The 12,255-nt window shown below is 42.1% G+C and overlaps 1 protein-coding gene across 4 annotated transcripts in view; it reads left to right on the forward strand.

Annotated features, from left to right (window-relative positions):
- vps13b (vacuolar protein sorting 13 homolog B) overlaps nucleotides 1-12,255 on the forward strand; it is a 352,525-nt gene that overhangs the window by 93,360 nt on the left and 246,910 nt on the right. For all 4 annotated transcript variants that reach the window (XM_078253791.1, XM_078253793.1, XM_078253790.1 and 1 more), the window contains one exon: nucleotides 646-825. In XM_078253791.1, the coding sequence (XP_078109917.1) occupies nucleotides 646-825 (180 nt within the window). The remainder of the gene's footprint in view (nucleotides 1-645; nucleotides 826-12,255) is intronic.

Consider the following 12,255-nt stretch of genomic DNA (forward strand, 5'->3'; position numbering starts at 1 on the left):
GAGGGAGAGAGTGAGAGCGACTAGACTCTTCTTTTACTTTCTTTAACTTATACTTTTACACACTTCACTCTGTCTCTCTCCTGCTCAATCTTTATCTTGATTTCTTTCCAGCTTTGTGATTCAGTTGCTGTTTTTCTCCTGGGGTGCTGTCATTGGGCTCTAGCCATGTCTTTGATGGCAAGGATGTTGTTGGAACTAGTGTCATAGCACAAAGTTCATCAGGTCAAACTGCACACATGATGTCAGGCAGATTATAAGATCTATTGCAGCTGTCATTATAGAAGTACAAAGTAAAAAAAAAAAAAAAAAGCAAGTGCAATTAATTTTCTTATACACTTGTACAGTCAGAAAAAAGCTGTTGCAGTATAGCTAAATCTGTAATCACTGTAATTCAGTATCAGTATTCCACTTTCAAAAATCCCTGTATTTTAAGTCACAAAGTGATTCAAATAATAGGGATTTTTTTGTGTAATCCATGAAGCATTCACAACAAGACTCTTGCTTTTATGATTTTTGTATTCTCTTGGACACATTTGTAAAAAAAAAAAAAAAACTTTCTCATCTGTAAATATGACTCGTTTTCAATGATTTTAGTCACTGGGGAATTTATAATATATTAATAAGCCTTCAACTCTTGTCTCTTAGGTTCGGGAGAGGGGGTTAAGGAGAAGCTGGTTCCTTTGATTCAGGGCCCATCAGACACCAAAGAACTCCATACCAGCCGCTGGCTTAATGAGATTCGCAAGCCTGAATCCTTGCTGGCTCCTGACCTGCTGGCATTTTCTGTTCAGGTCCCTCAGCAAGGAGATGATTGCAGGAACTCAGGTAGAAGCTTTTGTTGCAAGTGCATGCATTACTCCTCTCCTCTCGTTTCTTCTCCTTACAGTCCCTCCTCTCCTCTCTCTTTCACAAATCACCATTCCTTGTTGATATCCCAGTTTTTTTTTAGCTCATTTTCCGGTCGTGGTTGTGGTGTGTGGACTTGTGACAGGCACTGGTAGTCCATATTCCATCTCAATTATTGGTGATCTAATGCAAGAGTCTCGGTTTGTTTAGGTCGTCATATTTTCCTTCCTCCTATAATGTCAAGCAATGCCCCCTTTCAGTTATTTGTTTAGTAAATCCGATAAGTGTTTTCCACTCCAGTATCCTTGAGGCAGGGTTGGCAACTCGGCATCTCTTTACAGGCAGCATGAGTTCTCTAAACAGCAGTTAGTCTTTGTCAGCGCAGGGCTGAGCTGGCTAACAACAGCTAACCACTCAAGGATTGCTGTTGAAGGCTGCACTGATTTCAGGTTGCAGTTTTTGATTGCATCCTTAGACCACAGATTATATTTCTGGTGGCTGTGCGACAGTGTGTGGGTGTATGCATGTGTTAAGAGGGAGGGTGTGGGATTATTTAGTAGCCCTTCCAAAAAACTAACTGTAATTCAGATTGCAAAGTGCTGTAGTGCTTCACATAGTACGTTGGATATTAAATGACTACAACATAGAGCATCTCATATATCTATAGCAGTAGCCAGGTACTGTATGTCTGCATACAGTATGGTCTCCAGTGTTATTTTAAGCAAAAATGGCTCCTGTAGTGCTTTCTTCTGTGAATGAGGCTATGAATATCAGTATGTCATCACTAACCTTTCCTCCCCACCTGCATATGCAAGTACTTTTCCTATCGGGCAGCTCTACTGGGCTCCCACAGAAGAACGATACTTTTGGAAGTAGATGCACTTGACATTCTCTCCTATGTCATGGCCTTCAATTGCTCCCAAGTCTCTAAAATCCCACAAAAGGTGACTCTCTCAAAGTACACTCTGGGCTATTATCCCACAACCCCCTCCCGCCCAACAGCAGATACAGGAGACGTGAGAGGTGACAATGTAAAACAATACACCTCCAGTATTTGTTTTCAGAGTTGTCTTCAGAGTCACAACTGTACATCACTTTTAATACAGGGCTGTAGAGATTCATCGTGTGGCCTTGACTTACGTAAACCTCCAAACCTGAATCATATCAGGCCCCTGGGCCTTAAACATGTCAGCGCTGAGATGGAGCTGGCCTCAGGTGGTTTCAGACTGTGAGGAGAAGATACAGCTGTAGCTTAGAGTGAAGTGAAGTAAGACGATAAGTACGGTTTAGAGACAATGGATTTAGGAGGTCACCCCTAACCAGAAATTCCATTCCATTGCTTTTTGAATGTCACCCAGTCAATCACTGTCCAACTGCTAGTGAACAGAGTGCCAAAACGCTGCTATAAATTAAAAATGTAAGGCAGGGGAAAGCTTCCATTTCATAGGCAACTCACGGTTTGATAAATGTGAGGACAGTCATTGAATACATTTCCTGCAAGTTGCAATGACATAAGAGTAGATTTTAAAAGCAATGTTGTATTTCTGACAAGCGGTTGTTCCACCCTTTGCCTCAGACACATAGATAGATATTTTTAGGAACTCTGGTCAATTCTATTTAGTGCACAGCCTCAGACTATTACTTTGATTTAGAGAGCATATTATTTCAGCAAAGCAATGGCTCATAAAGACAGTACATATTTTTGAATATTAAAACCTGATCTGAACACAAACCAGAAGACCAAAAGGAAGCGAAAAGGGGGGAGAGAGAAAGAAGATGAAGGTGAAAGGGAGGCGGGGGGCTGACTCCCAGAAGCACTGGATATATCTCCAGCAGATGTGGAGCAGTGGAGGCCTGCACTCCTTCTCATCACTGCCTCAATACTCTTTTTTCCACTCTTCTGTGTTTAATGTTCTTTCTTTCTTGCTTGCTTTCTTTTTCACTCTGTCTGCATCTCTCTTTTTTTTTTTGTCTCTTAACGTTTTTTTTTGTTTTTTTAAAACTCAAACCTAGAATACTCGTACTTTCTGTCTCTCCCTCTTTCTATTCTTCGTGCATACATCTCTGTTCCTTTGTTTTTCTTAGAAGTCTGGCAAGACAATAATTTCTCATGGCTGGTGGTAGTTCCAAAGGAACAAACCTTAATGCATGAAAACAATTTGAACACGCACGTGTGCGCACACACACACACACACACACACACACACACACACACACACACACACACACACACACACACACACACACACACACACACACACACAGTATTTCTGCCAGAAATCTTTCTTTTATCTGCAATATACCTGTTAATACAGTCCGAGCCAGAGACAGCAGCATGGCTTGACAGTAACAATTCCACCAGACTGGAACATTTCTCTCTCTCTCTCTCTCTCTCTCTCTCTCTGTGCATGCATGTGTGTGTTGTGTCAAACGTGCTGTTGAAGGAAGAGCGTTTGCAAAGTTAGTGTGTGCACAGGCATTTTTTTGTGTCTGCTTATAGGTCTGTGCTTTGTATGGTGGTCAGGCTTACATCAAAGCTTTTGGTCAGTCCACATGTCCCATGTCCCTGCTGTCATCCAGAGGGTGACTGGGAGCCTGTTAGAGCATTGCTAATGGAATGATGGATGCAACGCCTCATTCAGCCAGAGATGAAAGGTGGAGTAGCACCACTCTAAATGGGCTGCACCCTTTGCTCCCATAGGACCGACTCAGGGGCTCAACGTTTTGTGATCATGACATTTCTGAATTGTTTGAGCACTTGGCCTTGGCATCAAACACATTTTATTCATCCCATGTGGCTCTGTTGATTCCATTTAGCAAATTCTTAAAGCGTGATCATTATACATCGAGGACTGGGGAAGGGGAGTAAGAGAAAAGCTTACTCCTTACACCATAGACATGCCGAAAACATTAAGATATAATGAGCCCCAATCAACTTTTATATTCTATTTTTCATTTGATTAGTCGCTTCTGGTTTTTGTAGGGATGCACAGCAGTGCTGTGGGATCTGTCCGCCCAATTCCCAAAGCATAATATTTATTTAAGGAAGGGGGAGCTTGTTGGTAATCGTCATCAAGCCACCAACGCGCAGTCACTTGAACATATATACTCACAGGCCATGGTGCTTTCACATTTATTTGCATGTTTTGGCGTATGTGTTTGACTGCAGCTGATTATAAGTCCAGAGCCTTGCCTTCAGTGGTTCCCCACTGGTCATGTATGTGTGAATACTGTGTTTTCTCATTTCTTAGAGGATGTGACAGGCTCTGGAAATTGCCAGCACTTTCCTTATTGATCCTTTAATTCATCCCAGAAGCCATTTCCTCTATGCCTTACATTTTCCCTTTTTTAGAGCTCAGAAAGGCCCAAATCTCTAAGGTCACTTCTGATTAAATATATTTGGTCTAATAGACTAAATTCGTTACTGAAGGCCAATCACAAAAAAAGTCCCCACTCTAGAGCACTCTTGTCTTGACCTCTTTCTATGACACAGTTGTCATTTAGAAAAAACCTCAAAGCACGCTGGAGAATGTTCATTTTCACTGCATTATAGTTTAAATAAATGAATTCGTAGTTGAGCATTTTAACGGCAGCTTTGACATGTTTTAATCTTCATGCCTGGTTATTTCACCAAGGAGATATGTTGCTTTCAAATATGGCCATTGACATCTGTTTTCTGTCTAATTGTTTACCAGTGAAAACAAAATTCCAATTTACTTAGAAAATGAAGCGATTGGGTTGGGTGGCTTGGGGTGGCGGTTAGAGCGAGTCCCTATACACTTGTAGAACTCCTGCAGATCCAGATAAATGTGTTTTCATTTAACAGAGTTGAGGTTGGAACATTCTAATAAATTAAACACAATTAAAGACGTGTGTTTTAACGCAGAAGAACTAAGCAGCTCTGCTTTGAAATGTCCTCTTTTCTAGATCCGAAGGCGTGTAGTAATTTCATATCTTGCCGTTAACCCTTTGCATTACAAGGTGACAGTCCTAGATGATTTCTCGTCGTTCCAGATATACCCAGCAACGATACGATGTCAGAGCCAAGTATTCTTTTTAATTTTCTCTCCATTTACAAGAACCTAACATGACAGAATGAATAATGAGAACTCAATGCCATTATTAAATAACATGAAAAAACTAAGCGAGGGATGGAGCTAAAAAATAAAAGAAAGTGAGGCAGCTATAGGAGGAGTCAGACTTGTGGAGCTGAGGGGGTGAGGTAGTTGCTTTTGAGTCACAGCAGACAGCAATCCAGGTTGGCAGGCTAGATCATAAGGGCACAGGTTAGTCTTCCACATGGGCCCAGCTGAGAGCCAGGGACATGTCATCCTTCACTAGCACACACTGGGACTGATGCCTATATTTCTTGACTGGTATTAGATCTATACATTATTTGTGAATTTAATCAGAGTAGAGCAGTGCTTTAAGGATCAGTATGACCAGAAATCCTTGGCCATGTCATTCAGAATGATCTCCAGTGCTACACTAAGCGTAAATTATCACTACTACTAATAAAGCAGCTTGATCATCCTGGACAGTGGCTGGCTGACTATCCTCTTTGGCTTGGTCTTGGGCCTGTCACTGCTGATGGATGAGAAAGACTAAGGGGGCCTTGGACGGGGCCACTGTGAGGGAGCACAGGGCTAGAGGGCGTGTGAGGAGCTGGGGTTTATACTGAACCTAAGGGCGAGCAGCAGCCTGCAGGTGTTCCCCCACCCTCCACCACCCTGACTTGCACCAGAGGAGGAGGGACCAACGGGTCGGGTGGGCTTTATGATCACAGAGAAGACAAAAAGTGAGAGAGAGTGAGGGATAGCATGTGTTTTCCCCAGACACGCCAGCAGCTGTGAGACAATGATTTATGCTTTTCTCAGAACTCTGGGATCTGAAAATGTTACATTTAATCAAGCGCACTGAGAGCAGAGCAAATGTTAAAGATGTTCCATATAAAGCTCTCCAGTTTTGATCTCTTTACCATACCATGGGAGCTGTGGGAATAGGGGAACAAAGTGATCTTTAATCTTAATTTAAACATATTGGAGGGAATTATGAAAGCTACATGAAATTAATCCTTGGAGAATTCCCCGGGTGCGGTAATACTAAACATATTTAGTTCCCTAATAGATATTAAAGCTGTTTTCTCCTCAATTACTGTTCATATTAGACAGATGGAAGGAAGAAAATGTCTGAGAGAGTTTGAGGTTTGATACAAACTTAAGTCCACTGAACTACTTTGTTTACACTGTAACATCTTTAATCTCCAGTTTTTAAAGAAACCTAAATATGTTGTTAGAAATTAGATAGTAAAACGGGCTTGATCTCTATCGATCTATTGATCGATCTATCGATCGATCGTGACTTCGCTTCACGACTCGGACGCAGGTTGTTTTCAATGTAAATATCCACGCGACCAGGGTCGCTAACAAACGGTATTAATATGCATCGCACCTGGGTTTTAGCCCGGGTCGAAACTGAATTGTCTTGAGCAGGGACCAACCCGTGTTAACTGGCTTGGTTTGAACTGACAAAAGTCTGGTCACTGGTGTGAAAGAGGTACTAGAAAGGTCTGCAGCATCTATATTTCATGCATAAACTGAAACAGTTTAGAGTGGACAGAAATATATTGGTCCTCTTCAATCGCTCCTTTGTGGAGAGCTTTTTAACTTTCTTGCGTGCATGCGCGCGTGCGTGTCCGTCCGTGTGTCCGTCCTAAGAGACCTGTCCACAGCAGTCAGAAACGGGTGGGATCTTACAGTACTCCCGGCCTCTGCACCCAAAGACTAATGAGAGCAGGTGGGAATGAAGCGCCACCTGACTTTGATCTGACCATTTCACACAAACACACGTGCATGCGCAGGCACTTAAAGACATTTGCCACACATGATCTCTTTGCCTCCTCTCTGAAACCGTAGCCTTTGAATGGGCTTGCACTGACACCGTAGATGGGGTGTGAATTTTGGGGTCTCCCTTGGTAGCCTCCTCCATTGCAATCTTTCAAAGGCCTGTCGTACTTTCATATGTCCATCTATCATGCTCTTTTTCCCTCTTTTGCATGTGTTCACTCACTCCATTGAGTGTTAAATCAACAGTCTGGCTTTGTCTAAGGCAGCAGCTTGATGGCTTTAAGCTGCTGGCTTGAACTTTTTTCTGGCTGATAGACCTACAGTAGACAAAATGGTACTAAAATTACATTAATTTTATATTCTTGTGAGAAAATAAGAGGCACTTTCTTTAGCTAGTCTTGAAGGTAATGTGACCAGCTTTGAGCTGTTTGGAACTGACCAAAACTTATTTCCAAATGATGTTGAACAATTGAGAGACAAATACTGTACTTACTTAAGGGGTGACTGGGAAATATATATATAGTACCAATGCTCCAGGTTTTGCAGCATACAGATTAAAATGAGTCCACACTCAATTTCAGACTTAATTCAGGTGCATGAAACTAGACCATAAGAGTTTTTTTTTACATTTGTTTATTTGTTTAAGCACCTCGTAACTTCCTCAACAATCTGTTTAATCTTCAAGGCAGCCGCTCTCATCATGTCTCGTCAGTCAGTGTGTGTGAAGCAGAGCAGGTAATGTGGAGATTAGACCCGAGGGAACCCACTCAGAGCTGGCTATTGAGGTCAATCATGGCCCATTACTGGAGCTGTTCGTCTGTGAAGTGTTGGGCTACTTAGGCCACTCTCACAGTGCTTAAAGCCTGGCTGGAGTGTGAGGCTGAGGGGCAGGGGGCAGATATTGGGTACAGGGGGATAAGGGCTAGAGATATGGTAGGGTTGGAGTGTGACTGGGGCGGAAGGCATGTATGGAAGGCTTTAGCCTTCCAAAGACTTTGGCTTTGGCTTTAACCTTCCATACAGGCTAGTTTCCACCTTTTTACATGATATCGCAGCTTCCATGCGGCCATTTGGACATTTTACATCCTTTCTGAGAATGATTCAGTTTATTTATTTATTTATCGGTTTGTGCTTCAACCGGAGAATAAATTAAAGCAAATAGCACTTTTATGATTACTGTGGGGAAGTTGGTCATAGCAACAGTCATATAAAATATAAATAGCAAATTGGGAAGTCAGGAAGTGTCAAACATAACTAAGCCAGCGCTACAAAAGAAAGACCAGAACAAATCATGTAAACATTAATCAATGAAATAAATAATTGATAGCATATTATAAGATGGTGGTAATGAAGCAACTCTCCGTCTTAGGACAGGCCTGAAGCTGCAGAAACCCAGGACCAACTGCTAACAGCTTAGGGGAACACAGTGGTCAAACAACTTTCTGGTGTTAGCTGTCAGTGCAAAGCATCATGGTGGTTTGTAAGTGAATCAGATTGTGATTTAGATTTAGCCTTCGAGTGTGAAGAGAAGGTCTTTCTGGGTCACTGCTGTTTCACTTCTAAAAGCTGTCGTCAAGGTAGGGCAGGGTCAGAGGGAAAGAGAAAAGAAGCTTTTTTCACCGTGTGAAAGTAGAGACGATATTAGCTCATCAGTTTCATAAAAAAAGACTCGATGCCTGCAAGTTGTTTGTCACATTTGGTGTGCACTAATGAATACATTTTAAGATGCCATACATGTGCCGGAGGTTTTCAAACCAGTTGTTAGCTAAAGGTTTGCCATCCACGTTGAAATACCAAAACAACCGGAAAAAAACCTCTCTATAAGGCAGCTGAGATGGACCACTTGTGTTCGCAGATGGGTGACCTTTTATGTCAAAATAGTTGCACTTTAATGTTTGGCAGAAGATCTAATCTTATTTAAAGTTCAGTTTTGTTGTTCTACTCAAATTGAGCCTGAACACCTGAAGTAATTTAATTTCTATACCTTTCCCTGCTTTTCTCGTTTTTTTCTCTTTGTGGGTATGAGTGAGATACTTGCCCTTAGTTACTCAGCAGCTGGAAAATAGTCATCTAGCTTGTCAGCTACTGGGCGTAATGTAATTCCCAGGGCACCCTGATTTATTTCCCACTAAGGTGCAATTCCTTTTTAACATTTGTCAGTGAGACATTCAGTAAGGAGCCTAACACAAGTCCGTCTCCCCCCCCCCGTCCCACCCCCAGTTCTATACACTCCCATCATTTCAAATTCCCATGTGACTGCAGAGTTATTACAATGAGTAATTACAAAGAGAGAGAGAGAGAGAGAGAGAGAGAGAGAGAACACAAAGTTTCCCCAAACTCAAAGTACTTTGCCAGCTGTCTCCTTTAAGATTTTTCATTCATCATTAGTTAGTAACGAACACGAGAGGGAAAGGTAATCAGTGTCGCTTTCACTGGTTCTAAAGCAGAAACACATATACACTGTAGTGCATGTTGTGAATGGGTGAGGGCATGCTGACTGTTTGCTAACAGGGCTCGAAATACCCTTGAAAATACATTGTAAAATTTGAGCTGTGCACGTAATTCTCAGCTCTACATGCACCGCTGCGCGTAACTTGGTACAGAAGATATGTTGTGCAGGGCTGCTTACTCTCATTGACTGTGGTACTCTCACAATTGATACTTTTCTCACGCCACACTTCCATTTTCTCAAGCAATTAAAATCCAATTTATAAATCATAACGTCGAAACACGACAAGAGGACACTGACAGCGCACCGTCAGACCAGACGGAGCAGCACATCGCAACAGCAGCACCGCGTAAAACCCGGTCAAGCCAGCCACCGCTTGGATTTTGATGCGCGTCTATTCGTGCTGTTACGGTACTAGTACTTGGAACGGCCAAAATGAAGAGGACTCGCATTACAGCAATATTTACTGTACAGTTTTTGAGAAAATTAAAGGAAAAGTCAATAAAATTACATTTTAACACATTGTCGATTTCTTATTGTCTTATGGAGATTCTTTTTTTTTTTAATCTTGTGCCCACAAGAAACTTTCTGGTGTGCACGAGATACTTTCTGGTGAGAATGAGAAGAAATTCCCCATGTCCCTGTAGCGGCTCTGTACTGTCATACAACTGTCATAAAAAAGAAAATGTCACAGCGGTTGATGTTGGATTTCTTTCGATCGGATCCGGCCACACCCGTGGCGGAAGTGCCGAAAAAGGAGGACAAATAAACCAAACGGCGCATCAAAAAATGTTTTGGCGCGTGTCATTTTAAAAGTGATATGCACCTGTACCGTGTACAAATAAAAAAAAAAAGTATTTAGAGCCCTGGTTGAAATGGACAGTGGTAATCCCTGGTTCACCGTGTAGCATACAAGTTGTTTACACTCTATCCCGTTCTGGGCTGAGCTGCAGGGGTGAAGGAGGTCAATTTAGTTAACCTTATCTAATTGAATGTTGTCACTTGATCAAAGGTCGCCACATTCCACACCGCAGGATCAAACATCACACAGCACAATCAAAACAATTGGCTTCCCCGGATCACCTAATCAGGGGCTTGGGGTTTTTTTTCTCACAAATTAGAGGGGATAATGTCCAGACTGACTGCACAGGGCTAGAACACTGTCTTAAGTTATAGACATATTAATGACTTTAATTAGATTGAGTTGTACTGCTACATACTCAGCATTGTGACAAGTTTCAAACTATCACAATATACTTTATTCACTTTTATGCATTCTTTCTTTTATTATACATTGCAATTCTTTAAGTTAGTAATTGTGTAGGTTTTGATTGCCTTGAAATGACATAAAACGATTAGAAACCTCTTTTACTTTTTATGTCACTGATGTTCTCTTATGATGCTTCATGATAAACTGTACAGATGTGCTGATGTGATTGTGGTTTAGCAGTTGCCCTGTGATAGAGTAGTTCCCTTTCTGATGCCTTCACATCTTTGCTGACAGAGACAAATATTAATTTGTGGTGGCTCCCTGTTCTTCACTCCACACAGTTTATCACTGTCACTGTCTGTCAGCCATGCTTCTGTATCTCATCTCTTATTATTGCTGTTCCAACTACAGTATGAGTGAGATCAACCACCACCTCCACACATTATTAGAGGTTGGTTACTGATTCATACTCTGCCAGTCTTAAAGTCACATACAGGCTAACCAGAGTTCACACAGATGCCGAATTGGCAGTATTGAAGCAAGTTGGCTAGAGTTCTGTGCCGGTAGCAAAACCAATATGTGTCTCGCCGCTTGAGTGCCCATCAGAAAACACACGGTGGGCGTGGGAAGGGGATGAGAGCCCATTAGCTTCTTCACAGCTCAGCTGCCGCAGTGTGCCTCCTCCCTCGGACCGTGCCCTCTTCTCATCTCTTCACCCGTTCCCCCTACGCTCCTCCACTTTCACTCCCCTCCTGTTCCGCACTCTACACACATTTTCCCAGGCTGCACCGTTGCCCAAATCAGTCTGTGTGCACACAGTGGGCAAAGGTTTACCGCACAGAACTGCAGCAGCACTAGCTCTTCAAAAAAGAGGAAATATTAAAGTTAGTGGGCTAAGTACAGTCCCACATAAAGCAGCAGTGGTGAGGATGAAAAGATGAAAAAGGGGTTGAAATGCGATGTAGGGGTGAGAAGTAGTAAGAGCTTATATTCTTGGAAATTTCTTTTGATGCTGATGTGGACAGTATTACTGGAGCACTGTGTTAAGATGTAATTAATTAAGCTAATTAAGTTAATGGTGGTTATGGGGTTGTGGTGTAGGTTTGGGCCGGATGGTAGTGGCGGTGAGAGAGATTTCTCACAATTCTCACAGAATAAAAAAGGCAAAGTAATTAACAGAATCAGCCGGTAGGAACCAGGTGGGCGGGGGGTAGTAGAGCAGTGGAGGGGTTCAGTGAGGCTCAGTCAAGAATGGAATGTGACAACCCACACTAATGTTGAATTCTCCCATATAATTGGCTTACTATTACACACTCTCATTCACACATACAGAAGACTCTCAACTGTACCAATTACAAGGTCTTTGGCTCGTGTTCAGAAACACTGTTTAAGTCAGTAAAGAGCACAGCTTAGCATCATCTGTTTCTTAGAGGAAAATAAAAGAGAAAGACAAAGTAGACTATCCAAGGTTTTGTTTGTCGCATACCCTAGCCCTCTGTTGTTCCCACTGTATTTCTTTCTGTCGTCCAAAACCACTGTGATTTGTCCTAGTGACAGACACACCGAAGAATGGCTTCTCGGAGTCTTCACTCTATCGTCACGTATTTATCCCCTAAATATGGAAGCAGTTGTCCCTCTTTAGAGTTCTGTAATTCTTCTTGTTTTGTATGCAGAGCTCTCATTTGTCTTCACAGTCCCTCTCAGGTGTCATTTTCCCAAAAAAAAAGAACCAAGAGTCGCGCTGAGATGACTAATTCCAAGAAGGTTTAATGAACCACTGTAACTCTGTACATTCAAACTACAGCAAAGCATATATGTGTTTCAACTTGTGATTGTTAAAAGGATCATCGACTGACCAGCTAATGCATCAGTATTTTTGTTTAGTGATGAAGTTAGACATCCCA

This window comes from Sander vitreus, chromosome 6 (assembly GCF_031162955.1).
Source record: "Sander vitreus isolate 19-12246 chromosome 6, sanVit1, whole genome shotgun sequence".
Classification (NCBI taxonomy): Eukaryota; Metazoa; Chordata; class Actinopteri; order Perciformes; family Percidae; genus Sander; species Sander vitreus.